Below are 18,348 nucleotides of genomic sequence, written 5' to 3'. Positions count from 1 at the left end.
ATTGAGTTAAAATATCAAAAGTGATATGCTCACTCGGGTGAAAAATATCACATTTTATTTCACTACAAAACCTTATATTTCACTCTGAAAAATTAAATAAATTTACACACACTGTACCTGTAAACTATTTACATGCTACCGGAAAGATGGGATGAGGTTTAATTTTCAAACAAGAGGCCCATGGGCCTTAGCGGTCACCTGAGTTCAGATACAGAATGAAACAAAGACATGCATATAAACACTACATGTATATATTTGCCGATCTGGCCCTTGAAATCAGTCAGTGATTTTATAAATTAGACTTTTTAATCTATGAAGATTATTTGGTTCCAACAAATCTGTGAATTTAGAAGAAAGATTTTTGAAATGTTATCCATTTTGATCCCTTTTGGCCCCACCCCTCTGGCCCCTGGGGGTCGGCCATGACCAATATGGATATGATGTTAAAATGCTATTTCAGATTAATAATTTTAACCCAGTTTGACTAATTTCCTATGAAAACTAGGCAGAAAATATTCATAAATGTGTTTTTCCTATATAAACTAAAGTAAACTTGACCCCCTCCCCAGGGGGAAACCTGAGACCCAAGGGTCATATAATTCACAATTTTCATAAAACACCTTAAGACCTGTCTATCTATGACGAGTATTTGATTCTACCATTTCCAGTATTTAAGAAGATTTTTAAAGTTTTAGCCTATTTGCCCCTTTTGGCCCCGCCCCTCTGCCCCGAGGGGGTTGACCTGGACAAATATAGACATGATATTAAAATGTTATCTGAGGCTAATAATTCTAAACAAGTTTGACTCATTTCCTATGAAAATTGAGCAAAAATGCTCATAATTGTGTTTTCCATATATAAACTAATTAGTAAACTTGACCCCCTCCCCAGGGGGAAACATGAGACCCAAGGGTCATATAATTAACAATTTATATAAAACACCTTAAGACCTGTCCATCTATGAAGAGTATGTGATTCTACCATTTCCAGAATTTCAGAAGAAGATTTTTGAAGTTGTAGCCTATTTGACCCCTTTTGACCCCGCCCCTAAGGCCCCTTGGGGTCAGTCATGGAAAATTGGTTAATAGGATTCAATGGCCATCTCATACTGATAGTTCTGGCAATATTTGACTCTTTTCCTATTACAAATGATCAAATAATACTCAAAAATGTGTTTTCCCTATATAAACTATAGTAAACTTAACCCCCTCCCCAGGGGGAAACCTGAGACCCTAGGGTCATATAATTCACAATTTTTGTAAAGGACCTTAGTACCTTTCTATCTATGAAGAGTATTTAATGCCATCACATCTGTGAGTGGAGAAGAAGATTTTTTAAATTTTACCCCTTTTGGTCCCTCCCATAGCTCCCTGTGGGGTGGGGACCATATAATTAACAATTTTGATTGGCATTATGCCTTAGAAGGTTTGTGCAAAATTTCATTGAAATTGCTTCAGCAGTTTTGGAGAAGAAGTCGAAAATGTAAATTGTTTACGGACAATGACGGACGACGCACGACGCACGACGACGGACAAAAGGCGATTAAAATAGGTCACTTGAGACTTCGTCTCAGGTGACCTAAAAATGCGTAGTGATATCTGCGAGGTATCGTTTTTTCGCGCAAAGAGGGCTTTGAAAAATATTCAGAAATAAACGAAAGTCAAACTAGTCCTTATACACATAAATTTATCCAATGCTGATGATTAAGTTAGGTTGTTTTTAAGGTCTGTCTCATCCTATATTCAAACCTAGCTGACAAGGAAAACGATACTTCAATCATACCTTCCGGTTGCCGACAAGATTTTCGTGCAACTCACGCAACAACATTTCTACGAAATTCACAGATGATTTATGACATATGAAGATATTTTTTTTATTCTATCAGTATTATCCATGAAAACTATATTAATTCTGATAAAAAAAAAGATAGGAAAAAATGACCAGTGATATGGGAATCGTATTTATATCAATTTTAGTTGTTTTTATCACTTTTTAATGGAATGGCAAACAATTTTAAAATAATTTGTTGTAAGATATGCTTTTATTTTAATTGCAATACATTCTATGGCTTGGATAAAAGAAATGTAATGTTTAAAATTATGAATTTTGGAATATGTTTATGATTACAAAAAGCAATAAAAACAATTCCATTAAAAGATAAGAAAACTGTCCTTGTAGTTTCCATAAATATTGTTATAATAGATATGGTCATCCATTTCACAGTTAGGTAACCCAAAAAAATCCTGACGACGATATTTCTAAAATTATAAAGTTGCCGATAACATCTTGCAAAATGTATCTCAAAATATGAAAAACTGTATTGGCGGGTTCATTACTGGCTAGTAAATCGGTTATCATCATCATTTTGCGATGAAAAGGAATAAATAGCAGCAAGACAATCCAAAAATAGCAGGGAAACTGACGTCATCGCTTTCTGTGCAAATGACGTCAACCCGAAACCAAAGTGTGCGATGAACGTGGAAAAAGAGCCTCACATGATACAAGTAGAAAATGTAAATTATTTGGAAACCAAAATTGAATCAGATCCATAATCTGAATCTCAGTTTGAATAGAAGAAACACAGAACGGAAAAATTAAATCACTTTCGACATCACGGAATAATTTGATATGTCAAGTCTAAATTTTATATGCTTAAAATTTGAGTCCCAAACGACCATGGTAATTAAAGCAGGAACTAATACAGCGTATGAAACGAACAAAGCTTTCAATTGGCCAAATCATGTCGTTAGAACAGTTTAAGTATATAGTTGCGAGAATGTAGCAACTCTCCCGTCGACCTTGTCGAGGCTTCACCTCGAGAAATAGACAAGTCCCCTAGTCTGCAGTAGGCTAATAGAGACCGATTCTACACTGATTATGAATTTGTGTTAAAGTCATTTAGACAGTATTTACCTGATATTGCTTCTTCAACTCTCGTATTTCGCTAGCTGATTTCCTCTCTCTGAAAATAGTATCCAATTTTGTACATTATAAGCAGAAAGAAAAATATACTTAATAAAACAAGGTATAATGACAACAAAAAATCCCAGTTTTTTAATAAGGCGTTGATAGCGAAAATATAGTGTTTTGCTACTTTTAGTGTAAATAATCAACATTCTATGTCTTTATTTATAACAAGGGGACATTCATTTATCTAGAATTTTGATTAATTAAGTATGATCATCCTTTATGAAAGAATCAATTGCGGATCATGTTGGACATCATTGACATTGTAAGAATGCTTACTGTTTTTCTATTCGAATTCGAGTTATTAAAATCATACATACTGAATACAAGCGTCGCGTGCGTGTCTGTTTGGATGCGAATCGTGTATATCGCAAGAGTGGTCGTTTCCCATTCTGGAAATCAAAAAAAAGAATCACTTGATACCAAATTGTCTTTTTGTCTGTTTACCTGCCCGATCTATAAGAATAGTATATATCTCTATATAAACAATAACTGACAACCCTTCCTGTGCTAATAGCTTACAATACAATCGTTGATACTCTAAGGGTTACTTTCACTGCCAATATATCCACTTCTAGACGATCCTATAGTAAAACTGAAAGCAGTTCAGAAAAAAAAACTGACCAATTATAGGTTAATTTCCTTTGGCAATTATATGGAGAGCGACGACTAACTGCTAGGCATCATAATCAACCGCACTTTACCATTATTCGATTCTTTTGATTAACATCAAAGGAAATCAGAGTAACCCCTGGAGTATATTTATATATACAATAAAGAATAACTTGTATATCTTACCTATATAAACGCTTTTATAAAATAATGTATCACATCTTTAGAATGTTTTAAATACTCAACAGAGTACGCACTTTCATAGGTGAACACTTCTTTAAACAACGTCTATCTTATTGAAACATTTTGTGCATATACAATGTAGTTACACAGTACCTACTTACAAAACATTGGTATCAAAAGAGAACAATGGACGAGACGAGACTCAATATCAAACTAAGTGGCTAATTTACATGTATAAGAAAATGACATTACTATACACTTGAAGTGGCTTACTATATGAAATCAAGAAATGTACATAATACCATCTCACCGATATTGGTCTGTCAAATGGATAGATTGGAATTTTTTATGTAAGCTTAAGATTTTTTTCGTTCAATGCCGGTTGCTAGGTCGCCAGTCTTTCAAGATTGTGGAGATGCCAGGGATTATTTACCACCCATACAACTAACAGATAGGAATTTTTATTTGCGTTTTGCAAGGTTGTTTCTGTGAATTTCGCCAGATTGACCCTTTTTGGTCCAGCCCCTTGAGGCTCTGGAGGGGGGGGGGGGGGTGATGCCCACAATTTATACAATTTTGAATCCCCACCACCCATCCTTTAGAGAAGAATTGTTTATATGGATGCAGCCAGCTAAATTGACCTCTTTTGACCCCGCCCCTCCGGTTTCATGGAGGTGATCGTAACCATTTGTACAATTTTCAGTTAGGACGCCGCGGTATCGCATAAACCCACCTCCGTCATTTATAATGGTCTACATGTACCAGCAAAACAACTATTTTAAAGTACATTTTGTTAATCAAAGTACCCTACCTGCCCTTGTCAATAATCTTCTGATTTGAAAAAAAAAGATCACTACTTACTCATATGGAAAGATATTTGTGGCGTTTAAATACTTAATTCGTCCTAGCAACTCGTTGGTTACTAACTATTTGAAAATATAAAAGCAATGCCAAGTACATGTATTATCATTAGATGAATATATCAAGCGAAAATTGGGGAAAAAGAGTAACAATGCTTTATATTATCACGAAGCGTTTTAAAGCAAAAACTAATTTATGGTTTGTTTTTCTTCTAAATTTCGAATACGCATGTACCTTTCCAGCGAAATGATTCACCTAATTCCTAAAATTAAATTAAATTAAATTGATTAAATTAAAATCTATTCTGTATGATTTGCATTTCACTTTGTATCCAAAGCTATTTAGCATTAAACTATCAAATTCAATGGACAAAAATAACCAACCTTTAAAAACCAGTTTGATATCAATGGCACGACAGCATGGTGCATTATATACCGTTGAGGATATCTCGCTACAAAATCAGTCTCATGTTAAATATATTGATTACATTTGAATAACAAGAATCCCATTGAACCTTGAATGTCATCTGACTATTGTAGGTGTTGCAATGAGCAATTTAGGTTAGACAAAACCATTAACACAAGCGTCTCAACTGTTTTGGGTTCAGTAAAGGTACAACAATCCCCATAAAAAGTCCACCCGAATCCCCCCTGACAAGCCTCGTTTAATTAATGATAAATGTTGATATAGGCAAATTATTGACACTCATTGTGCAGGTAATATAATTGAGATGTCAAATCTAACTAGTTTTAGGATAAGCAAATGTTTGGTAATAATTGTGAAACCGTTTGATGACATTTTATGTCATTTGACCTCAGTCATGGTGACGTATATTTACATAGGATAGTATTTTGTCCGTAATTGTGCGTTGTGAATTAACCTTTCCTTGTAAACACGACAAGTTAAGTAAATATTAATTGAGCTTGATTAGATTTTTTAAAGCTCAACATCAGTAATAACGCAGAGTTCATAATTTATTCAATATTTTTCTACTGTTACTTAATGAGTTAATCCCCTTTGTAATAACATCGTTATTAGACTTTGTTAACACAGTAATATGAGTTTATAATCATGGAACTTAATGAAACTTTGTAAGTACATATAGCTTAACATTAAAACATTTCTAACAAGTTCGAAAACTATTCACTGACGCAGTTATTGCCCATTGGAATAGTTAATATTGGATTTTATGTCATAACTTTTCCTTGTGGACACTGTTAATAATTTTGCGAATATTCACTGATCTTGAACTTAATGAAATTCTGTAGGTACATATAGCTTAACATTAAAACATTTTTAACAAGTTCGAAAACTTTTTACTGACTCTGTTATTGCCCATTGGAATAGTTAATATTGGATTTTATGTCTTAAAGTTATATGTGCCGTATTTTTCATACTCACGAATCAAGATGAGCTTTTAATATGTTATTCATCACCAAAAATTACCAACTTTTTGAAAGTTACAGTGCTTTCAATGCATAGGTTTTAATTTTACATGTACAAATAAGAGCTGAAAATGATTTTTGGCAGTACTGCCAAAAATCATTTATTTACATCAAAAGTGAAGTGAAATGAGCACATACGATGAGACCATGAAGCCAAATTGTGGTCTACTATTTCATTACACATTTTTACAATGTTTTTCGTAATCTGTGTTATAACTAATGTTTATAAGTCATCTGAAGCCATTGGATTGGTTTTTACAGCTTAATTCATCACAACTTATGGTTTTTAATACATTAATGTTGAAAACATAGCATGTCAAAATTATCGCCCAGTTACGGCACATATAACTTTAACTTGTGCTTGTGGACACTGTAAATAATTGAGCGAATATACACTGATCTTGATAAAACATTTTATATATTCAAATTCAATGTAGAACATCCCTGTGTAAAACCCCAGGAATTTATGTTCAAACTAAATATTTTATCAATCTTAAGCTGGAGTCAAGTACTTCTCGAGCTGATCATAGAACTCCACATACCAAACATCTGAAAGTGTACTTCAACACTATCTGTAAAACTGATATTTTAAGTCTTCGTTTTGCTTCTGATAATTGTCAGCTACGTGGTGAAGCTATCTATAGTTCATGAGTAAAATGAAAATAAAAACAAATGAAGAAATCACATATATTAAACAAATACCGCAAATATTACACAATATAAATAAATATTTACACTTGCTAGGCTTGTTCACTATACGCAAGTACTAGCCGATTTTGTTTACCATAACTGCATGGTAACATTGAACTTTGAACTTTCGTATGAAATACTTTTTTTAAAGAAACACATGACTTTGTTTACATTTTGACGCAACATTACGTGCATATCGTTGTTTTTCATAGAAATTTGGAAAAATATGAACAATACATATATGTTTTATATCTATACATGATACAAACATTTTTTAAATTAACAATTGTATAAAGAAACGGGAAAATATCCCGACCGGGGCGACGTGCAGTGCTTTCACTTTTGTTAAAAATGATGGATGGCAAATGTAAACATTACCTCCGTGTCTGTGTTCGTCCTACGATCAAGTCTTTGGGGTGGACGGGCGTGAGACCCTCTGACAGAGGTCAGTTATAAACATATCCTCTTGTCTCTGTTCTCTTTGTTCTTTGAGAATTTAATCGTGTGTATTATAAAACATGCACCGCTAGTAATCCGCGTGTTGACAGTTACGCGTCAACACAGCTACATTGTACCCATCGAACACAAGTGAAGTTATTCAATCTATCGATGACGATAGATCTAAGCGTAGATTATATAATCACATGGCTCCCAAGGATGTAATATCGTCAAGTCACATATTGAGCTACTTGAAATTCGGTTTTTGACAACTTCGGCAAACTCCAGTGTGTAAGCGTGCGTCAGCTTCGCCTCGTTGCACAACGGTCACCGAGTTCACACATGTGGCTGAGTACAAATACTTTATGTTTTTACGCTATATATTAACTTTTAGCAAAATTGAATATATATATAAAAATCTGATCTGATTAAATAAAATTATCTCATAAATTTACTTTTTTTTGGCATGTTTATTTAACACTAAAATATTGAACTTTTTGTCGTCGCGGATGAATAATTCTATCTTACGTGAAGCGTCATAATTCGCTGTTCAATTGAGTAAGCTCCTCCCACTTTTGACCGACTTTTATTGAATAATTACGTCACTTTCAAATGACAATTTTATTGCATAAAGTATAAATAAAAAGTCGTGTGAGTGTAAATATAGGGATTGGATTGCGCTTTTATGTTAACCATGCTTGTATGGAGCAATTCCTCTAAGAATATATTCAATATGGGGCGCTAACGCAGTTTACACCCTAGTAAACAAAAGCTGTGTTATCGAAATCTAAAGTATTGACTTAATGAATATCACAAAAAGTACCAATCTTTATTACTAATAAAACAAAGCAGTTTTATCATTTAATTACAGATTTGAATATTTACTTATTATTTTAAACTCTAGTTATAAGAGATAACTCCATTATTAAGACTTGTGTTCCATGATGACTTGAAGAATATTTCAGTTGATCCACTATATTGACCGCCATCTTTAATATTTAAAATTCCGCGAGGATGCCGCGATGGTATCATCCAGAATTTTTCTGTGCAAAAACGAATAATGCGAACTAGTTTTTTTTTACGTTTTTGGAAAATCGCCATTTAACACCTGGCCTAGTGAGCCTGACCATTTGTACAATTTTCAGTCAATACACTATAAAGACGCCGCAGAATCGCATAAACTCACCTTGTTTATTCGGATCTGGAAAGCTAAAGATTCATAACGGTCCATCAGCAAAACAAATATTACAAAAAAGTTTCGTAAAACAAAATATCCTACCTGTCTTGTCAAAAATCTCCTGTTTTGAGAAAGACCCCAACTACCTCATATGGAAAGACGTTTATGGCGTGCACACTTTTGTTTCATTATAGCAACCCGCTGGTTACTAACAACAAAACATTACGTGTACAATACCTGGAATCTGCTGAACCACCTATACCATATTAGGACATATAACAGTCTATAGTGTGTATGACGTAAGTGTGCTTGATAAAAGAATACATTCGATCTGTATTTGGAAAAGTAAACGTAATGGCATGTACAGACTAGTACTGTATTGTCATTAAGGAGAGGGGAGCCTATTCGGATCACCAAACAAGGATTTAGCTAAATTGATAACAATGTGAAAGCTTTTGTGTAGCAATTTTGGACATATTACAAGAAGAGTCATCCCGAAATCAAAATCATTTCTCAAACCTCACTTGAAATATTTGGAATGATGTGTTGTAACCAATTAGCACATCCGGTTTTTCATATAACAGGACCCAACTTGGATCAAGAAATATTTTTTCCCTTACGTTCGCTTCAAAGTCACATAAATTAATGTGCATATTATTATTGGGAAATGTAATTTGGAATTTATAAGACCTGAAGATCAACGGTAAACTAGTATATCACAACCACCATTTTCTGGTAGTGTCAACAACAAAACATTATTTCATAGTTTAGTAAGTTCTTTCGTTGAGATTGTGAACCCGAATTAATCCATCACCAGCAAAAAATGTTTAATGTTATGTGTTTTCAATTGACATTATTTCAATTCTTGCTACATTTATAGAGATTCTTTTAATCTTATCTAAAAAGTTATCCGTTTGGGGTTCATAGGTGCATTTATCGAGCGAATATTTGGAAAAGAGGCTAACAATGCCTTTTATTGTCATGAAGCGTTTTAAATCTCATTTCGGCATGTTTTTATTTTTGATATCGAATACGCATAAACCTGGCCGGTTAATGGTTTTACCTAACAACTTGATTTAAAATAAATTAAAATCTATTTTGCATGGCTCTTATTCCACTTTATATTCAAAGACTTGTACAATTCTTTTCATTCTAATTGCTTACAGAGATTATCAGAGTTTGTGTGGGGTTGGTACGAGGCACGGTGCCTATCACCAATTAGTTTAATCACACAATCAGAGGAATACTATGTACTACACCAGATCTGAATGCACTGATATTTTTTTAAATACTTGTTAAATAACTCTGTTGATACTATCCATTTCAATGAACAAAACACAACCAACCATTCATCACTCACATCGTCACGTATTCAATACATGTAGATATTGAACATGTGGTCATTTGACTATCGGTACAATACAACACAGGTGAAGTATACATTAGTGGAAATCATTCTTTGTAAAAATACAATATCAAACGTTGAAATTATACACACTTTCTTCGACTAACAATTAGGATCTTGGATATAAAGAACTATTCAGTAGAATATTTAGTTTATGATACATATATACATATATTGACAAAATAGACCAATGTAGTTATTAAGTAACGGAAATTTGGGAGAGATTCATCTAGCATGATACAGGTGAATATCTTTCATGCATTTTAATTATTGAGAAGTTATTTGAAGATTTACATATTTAACTTCAGTGAACTTAAAAGTAGGGTAGCTCTTCACCCAGCATGCTACAGGCCAAATATCAGGTATCTATGCATTACAAGAAGGGCCTTAAAGATGCTCCGTGGCTGACGGAAGGTATTTTTTTCTTTATCACAAACACGAGCAGACGAATTAGTAATATTTTTTAGTTACAAAAGTTACTTAATTTACACCATTACCACCACTGAAAAGTTTGAGCTTCCTATATCTCTTCAAGATAAAAATATTGAAAATAATTAATCGCATTCCGAAAAAAATCTGTGACTCTATATCCTATATGGAATGAAGTACTGATTGCACATTCGACAAATGCAAAATAAATGATCTTATATTATTTTTGTGTTAATTAGACATACAAAAATAATTTATATGTACACTATTAAATCCGAATTATTGTTCAAATGAAGAGTATCATATATGCTCTGTCGGCGATGGAGCATCGTTAAGATCTTTCAATCTATGACAAGTGTTTGGTTTCATCAAATCTGTGAATTCAAGACTTTTGAAATTTTAGTGATTTTGGCTCATTTCAGCCCGCCTATCTAGCCTTTGGGTATCAGCGAGGACCGATATGGATGTGATGTTAAAATGCCATCTCAGGCTAGTGTCTAACCAAGTTCGACTCGGTTCCTATAAAAACTGAGCAAAAAATGCTCATATATGCGCTTTTCTTCTATAAAGTATAGTAAGTTTGGTTTGACCCCTATTCAGGGGAAATCTGAGACCCCAGGGCCATGAAATTTACATTTGTTGGTGGGACCTTGAGACCTTTCAATCTAGGAAAAGTATTTGATTCTACTAAATCTGCGGGTAAAAAATGAAAAGGTGGTGTTCAAGCTAATGTTAAAAATCCCATTGAAACTACCCACAACCCTATTTTCTTGAAACTTTGCATATCGAAAGTACTACTAGTTATCCATTTAATTTGACATTACTTTTTCATTTTGCTATTTTAAAAAGACCCAAATGGCCTGAATCCTTCGTATTCATTTAGAATACCTGCACAAACATGCAAAAACAGTTTAGCCTTGGTTAAATATTTTACATTTTTTATTCATAAACCATTTGAGTAGATCGTATATTTTATATCTAAGTAGTTTCCTTTAGATTTTAAACCGAAAATTTTGTTTGAAATCATTTTTTTGTGGAAATTTAACACTTTTGGGAAAAAACGAAAAGGAAACAATACTCTTTATTATCTCATTTTATCCTGTTACGGGTTTTGTCCGCAAGTTTACCCCGCATTAAAAATATTCTCATGACATTTTCTGTCTATGTTCAAATTAGTTTCGAAATAAGAATCCAGAAAAACAGTTTTTAAGTGATTTGAAAATAGCGAGTGCAGGTAGCAACGAACCACTGAATACTGAATTCTGGTTAGTATTCAAAGCTATGCATTTCCATTTTATGATACCTTAGTCCTATGTAAATAAAAAATAGTGTACAGTAATAAGTTTAGATGCTTAAGATCATGGTAATACTTTTAAAAATATTGGTTGGCATGGTAATAAAACGGAGGCCTCTGATTGGCTGAAATTTAAATGATGCCATTATTAAGTGGTTATGAGGTATGATGAATAGCAAGGTATCATTTTCAAAATGATTGGTTGTCATGGAAACAAAATGAAGGTCTTTGATTGGTTGAAATTTAGATATTGTCAGATTAAAGTGAAAATTGGTATGTAGGGGTTATGGGGTGGTCGAATGAGATAATAACACTTTTAAATAATTTGTTGTCATTATAACGAAAAAAAGGTTCCTTGATTGGTCAAAGTTAGGATTATAGCCTTTGTGGTGCTGGTATTCTTTTTTAGATTAAATATATTTTATTTGAAAATCAAGAGTAACTCTGTTTCCCTCTTAAATCAATTTTCAATTTAAAATAGTTTTTATCTACACAAGAGGGATGGATAACCTTAATCTGTATTTTGAGATTTGGGGGTTGTTGACGAAAATATATATCTTTCCAATAATTACTTGATATCTGATGTTAAAAAAGAAACTAGTTGTTTCATCCAAGAGCACATCTTCCATTAGGGAAAAGGCAAGAATAAAATGCACGTATTTGATAGTATATGCTAGTTTACAAAATTCTATCACTAACTGTTGTTTTATTATGGTATCTATGATCAATTTTGAATTTACAGTCATCAAGGGTAAATATCAATTTTTAGAAAGTTATCCTGGCTACGTTTCAGTCTATCAAAAGCTATTTTCCCGGATTTCATTTTTTTCGAACAAGTATCTGTTATAAGATTATAACTATAACATGTTTTAAAGCGGTTAAAAAGTGTGGAAAATCGTTAACATGTCAAATATTCGAGCAAACCCAATATCCTCATTTTTATCCTTCCAAAAATTTGATATTTTTTTTTTGCTAGAAAAATCAACTTGTAGTAAATATGATTTATAAATATCGTTATAAATCGGTTTAAAATAAAGATTGAAGTATCTTTTAACACAAACAATTAAAAAAAATTAAAAATGTTCAACACGGAAAAAAATGTATTTCACCTTACATAAAAAAAATTGTCTTACATGAAAAAAAATTCGCCCTACATAAATAATATTTTTTTCACCTTACATAAAAAAAGGATTCTTGTCTTACACAAAATGTTTTACGTGCTCACGTAATAAGTTTTATGTTAGCACGTAAAAGAAAAAAAATCCCCGCATAATTTTCTTTTGTCTTACATAAAAAATATATTTTTCGTGTCACTTGCCGCCGAACTTTATGCATTTTGAAAAACTACAAAATGGTTTAAAAACACATATAAAGTAGTAATATACCTAGATCTTTAACACTGCAAAATCTGAAGAAAAAAAGTCGGAGCGTAGGCGGATTTCGCAATCCCGCCTTTAGTGACTTTTACCCCCTTTTGTCCCTCCCACAGCGCCTGGGGTTGGGAGCCAAACATTTCACAATTTTGATTGACCTTATATAACATTTAATAGATCATCTATTTCCTGTACAGTGAAACATACTTAACGTTAACTGAGCAATATGAATATTTACTTAAAACCTAGAGCAGTTAATACCTAAACTATAAAATTGGATGATCTGGGTTCTTTTATTACATTTTATATCTTCTTCTTGCCCATCTCGCTTTCCAAATAAATATCATTTCTTTTGATAGCAGACAGACATGACTCATATTTCTCCTTAACAAGTGTCATATGTATAGAATGTAAGCACAAAATGAAGTAAGACAAGTTTTATTTAAATAGGTTTTATAACTTTTATGCAAATCAAAAAAGTTTGTTTTCACCTCAAAAGTACAAAATAACAAAACATTTACTCAATCTTTGCCGAGGTGTTCTTATACGTGCAAGGAGTAATGTAACTTGACCAAGTTAAGGTAAACTTTAATCGATTTACGTCAGTTCTCAAATCCACCCCAATTCTAAACGTTTGACTGCTATTATACTTGAACACAGTAAGATGTATGCCTTAATTATTGTATAGATGTTATGATAGACACAAAAAAGTAAGTAGAAACCAGACCGGTTAAATCAAAACTGATCGTCAAAAAAAGTTCTCACCCAATTTCTCAAACTCTGACTTTTTTAATATTCTATGGGTTTTTTTTCCTGTAAACGGATTCTCATAAAATTTTACAAACAAAATTCGGTTCATCACCCGAAATTCAAAGCAATAGTTACATCAATGCTAATAATGTATTTTTCAGATTACTTGATAAACATAAATACATTGAAACGAACGATTCTATTCATTCAATACGCAGCGTCGACGGCTCTATAGTGATGTCACGATACACATATTTCCTGTGTTACGTCGGATTTTTGCGCCATTTTTTTTTTTTTTTTAGGTCACCTGAGATTCAAGTTACTTATTCTAATCGCATTTTGTCCGTCGTCGTCCGTCATGCGTCGTATGTCCGTAGACAATTTACATATTCGACTTCTTCTCCAAAACTGCTGAAATTTCAAAAATGCTCTTTTCAACTCATAAATGTGGTATAGTTAAATACTCTCCATAGATGAATGGTCTTAAGGTCTTTAACAAAAATTGTGAAATATATGACCCTGGGGTATCACGTTTCCCCTGGTGAGGGGGTTAGATTTAGCATGTCTAGTTTTTATTCCGTTAAAAGTAAACACTTTCAGTGTAAACCGACATGGTTTTCAGATACAGCAGGTTTAATTCTTCTTTCGAAGAGTAATTAAAAACATACAACGTCATCTGAAACCATCAAAATCAGCTAAAAACCGAAACTTACCGATTTCGTCGGCATCCATCTTCAAATGACGACCGTAATATATATTACAGTCACCAGCTGTACAAGTGTGTGCACAGTGTCAGATATTCCCCCAGGCACCAGAGGGTTGGGTCAAAAGGGGTCAAATAGGCTAAAATTTCAACAAAAATCTTCTGAATTCACAGAGTTGATGGAACCAAACTCAATGAAGTTCTTAAAAATTCTATACAACAATCACTGACTGACGTCAACGGCCTGATAGGCCAATATATAGCGCCTTTCATTCTGAATCCGAACTCAGGTGACCGTTAAGGCATATGGGTCTCTTGTTTTTCATAGAGGTATAAAGAAAAAGAGTTGACCATCCAGAAAGTAGGATTTAGTATTTATATGAAGAAAAAAATACTCGCGATTAGTTTTTTATCGTAAAAAACCATATAACGCAGATATTTTATATAATTGTCAATAATGCTTGAAAATTACTAACTTCGTTGGCGTAGGTACGACTACATAGAAGACGAAATAGCATAATTATACATGTTACCTGCTTACAACCCAGTGGTATTTAAACAGACGAGATGACATTCAATAACAATGTGTAAGTGCAGTCGGTAAAAGTTAACACAGTTCCGTGGCTATTCAGGTGTAAACTCATTTTATGAAGAAGGGTAATAAAAACAAACTGTGGTTTTATAATTGGATTACCAGGACGTATGCGAGGTTTGTTCCTCTTTCTCCCACTTTTTCGATATCAAAGGAATTATACAAACATTGGAGAACAATGGCAGACCAATTATAGTCAGTTCTGATAAAGTACTGACTTACAGGTAAATTTTTTACCTGTAATTTTGCAAATATGGTATATGATATGTAAATATTGTTTAAATAATGATGAAATTAGATAACTTTAAACATTGTGTAAAATCCAGGTAATGTGGGAGAAGACAGGTAAAATCCAGGTAATGTGGGAGAACACAGGTAAAATACAGGTAAGGGATATGTGAAGCAGACTATAACTGCTGTCACAACATAACTGCCCCTATGTTATTATAAAATAGTGGGAGAAACAAGAACACACCGTCAAGGTACCTCAGAGGGATCGCAGTTGGTCATTTTGTCAGTGAAATCTAATATCCGAATTGTTGTTAGATACATATATATAGAGAATACATGGTTAGTATCTTACAATACAAGGTTTATTTTGGTGCGAGACTTAGGAAAGCCGAGATGACAGTTATTTACTTTGTTTCGCTCGAAGCGAGACGCTTCTTTGATGCGGAGGTAAAGATTCATTCACTTAACCGAATGAGAGTGTAAATAATAAGCGCATTCACAAACAGTAACCGTAATTCTATTCAGTGTGATACAGTGGCGTAGGAAGATGAAACGTAATGAGGGGGGGGGGAGGCAAAGGTCCATTTTGTAACCCACCCCCCTCGCCGCACCTACAGGAGGAGATTAATTCAACACACAATCATATATACTTTTTCATATATCATTAAATATAATCCTTGAACACATTTATAGACAGTGGGGTGCTAAAAGGAAATTAACGAATACGCAAATTGGCCAAATTAACGTGTGAGCGCCGAAGGCGCGAGATTTTGGGGTCTGGGGGTCGACTCCGGGAAAAATATTACGATTTAGAATGGCTGAGATGAGTTTTACGATGCATTTTGATGAATTTGCGAGCGCCCGAAGGCGCAAGATTTTGGTGTTTGGGGGGTCCGGGGGTCTCCCCCGAGAAAAAAATTACGATTTAGAATTGCTGAGATGAGTTTTACGATGTATTTTAATGATTTTAAAGCGTTCTTACCATGGTAATTTTTCGATTTAAAGTAACCTGCATTTAGAAATGATAATTGTGATAATTGTGTCGTCATATCATAGTGCAACCCTGCTCGATCTGAACATTCCGGCTTCACACCATCGGCACATTGTTTTGTAACTTAAAATAATAATGAATTAATTGTCTTGTCAAGACATATAAACAAAGTAATCTTTTAAGAGACATTTTTTGAAATACAAATGTAGTACGTAGAATCCCTTAATGGACATTTTTAGTGTAGTGAATGTGTATTGAATTTCTACTATTAAAGGTTTGAACATTATGTGCTTGAACGTTTTAGGAAATGCGACGCGCAGCGGAATTTTTTTTAGAATGAAGTACGAAAAAAGTGCAGGAGGACCCTTTTTTTCTTTCAAATATGTATTTTTAGAACATTTCAGTCGGCGAAAATGGGGGGGGGGGGGGGGGGGGGGGGGCAAAAAGACATGTTTGCCCCCCCCCCCGTCCTGGGGTGTCTTTTTATTATCGTAGAGTTGAAGTAAGGTACGATTTCTTTCCGACGATTCTATCATACCTTTTATAATGCAGATTAAATAGTTTTTATATTTCATTTAAACAAATTTTAGTGACACAATGTTGCATTCAAAAGTATCGAATAACAGACAAAGCTAACAATATTTTGAATAACAGACAAAGCTAACAATATTTTGAAATGAATAATTATATAACAACAAAACATAGAAAATGTAACTAATTAGGCTATATATACATTTTACATAAATACATGCACACGCACACCATTACACAAACAGATGGAGTGATTTTAGTGAAAAATGACATTCCAATAAGAATGATAAACAGTTAGGTGACAAAATGTCCTTGTGCATTAATGATGCACAGGCCATAACCATTCTATTTGATAATGTCTTCACTTAAATATGTATAATTTTATATACACGTATAAAATATTTTATATAGAGTATTAACAAAAGATATTAGATTATCTTGTAAATACTGAGGGCATGTATTGTGCATTAATTTATTCATCATGAAATCATAGTTTTAAAATGCGAAATGTACAAAATACATGTATCTCGTCAATCATGCGGCCTAAACAGATCGTTATTGTCGATTTGTGAAATGCAATTTAAATATAATAGTATTCACTAGGAACTAGCGTCAGTTTATCACAAATTCATAGTTTAGAGCAAAGTAAAGCTATCCTACTTTACCTTTTGATCACCCCAGCTGCCCCTAGATAGCAGTTCAAATCTACAGTATATAATTATGTGTTTATTATTAGTAACTGCATTGGTTGGCAATAACGAAGCATGACCCTTACATTACCTGGAATTGGTAATAGACTTGTAACAGGAAGCCAAGCACCATATTAGGACATATGACACTGCATATGACGAAAGCTGGGAATAATTGTTTTATAGGAAAACGAAAACTATACCAATTTAAAAATCAAAAGGTCATACTGCTAATTGTAATAAATTATTCAATCAAAGCCTTTTTTACGCAAACTCAACGGGAGTAAAAGTTCATTTTCTTCGATATCGTATTGAATGAACTTGATTAAAATGTATAGTATTTACTTGTCATTTGGTATACAGTGTAATACATGTAGGTGTGGATCCCTCATTAGCGTTCTCAAAGTGAGCGGAGTTGGTTATTAGTAAGGCTATCATTTATACTTGACCATATGAGTCTTTGCCTAAATATATTATCAAGTCTAAATAAAATCTAGGTCCCATTCATGAGCCAAATAACATTAAATCTAACAACTTCATACCATGTTATGGAAGGACTAGATACATGATATTGGGCCTGTAGCATGCTTATTTTCTTAATATGAATGGCCATGACCTTCATCAAGGGTCACATGGGCCAAAAAAACCCCTTAAATATATATCAAAGCTTCTTCTTGTCAATTTCTGAAAGGCCAAGAGACCTGATATTTGACCTAAAAGTAAGTCAAATATTTGTATGCCAGCTTGTATTTAACAAACAGAAAATTCAAGGGTCCAATTAGTCTTACATGTATCAACAAAATTAACATCTTCACTGTATAGGGTTTTTTTCAGAAACAAGATTGCTTTTACTTTACAAGAGGCCCAATAGGCCTTAACGGTTATCTGACTGTTCATACAATATATAATAGAACGGAAATACATTTTGACCCCTGTAACTTTGAATGAAGGTCAAGGTCATTCCTTTGAACATGCAAACTTGATATC

The 18,348-nt window shown here is 33.4% G+C and overlaps 1 protein-coding gene across 1 annotated transcript in view; it reads right to left on the bottom strand.

The window, feature by feature from the left end:
* Positions 1 to 17,389, bottom strand: part of LOC138305567 (uncharacterized) — a 31,209-nt gene extending 13,820 nt beyond the window's left edge. The window contains exons 1-3 of the mRNA XM_069245875.1: positions 17,338 to 17,389; positions 3,288 to 3,359; positions 2,914 to 2,962 (exon numbers count right to left, since the gene is read on the bottom strand). Of these exons, the coding sequence (XP_069101976.1) occupies positions 2,914 to 2,962; positions 3,288 to 3,358 (120 nt within the window). The 5' untranslated portion in view covers position 3,359; positions 17,338 to 17,389. The remainder of the gene's footprint in view (positions 1 to 2,913; positions 2,963 to 3,287; positions 3,360 to 17,337) is intronic.
* Positions 17,390 to 18,348: the final 959 nt, after the last annotated feature.

The sequence above is a fragment of the Argopecten irradians genome, chromosome 13, assembly GCF_041381155.1.
Source record: "Argopecten irradians isolate NY chromosome 13, Ai_NY, whole genome shotgun sequence".
Lineage (NCBI taxonomy): Eukaryota > Metazoa > Mollusca > Bivalvia > Pectinida > Pectinidae > Argopecten > Argopecten irradians.
This window is presented reverse-complemented; position numbering and strand designations above follow the sequence as displayed.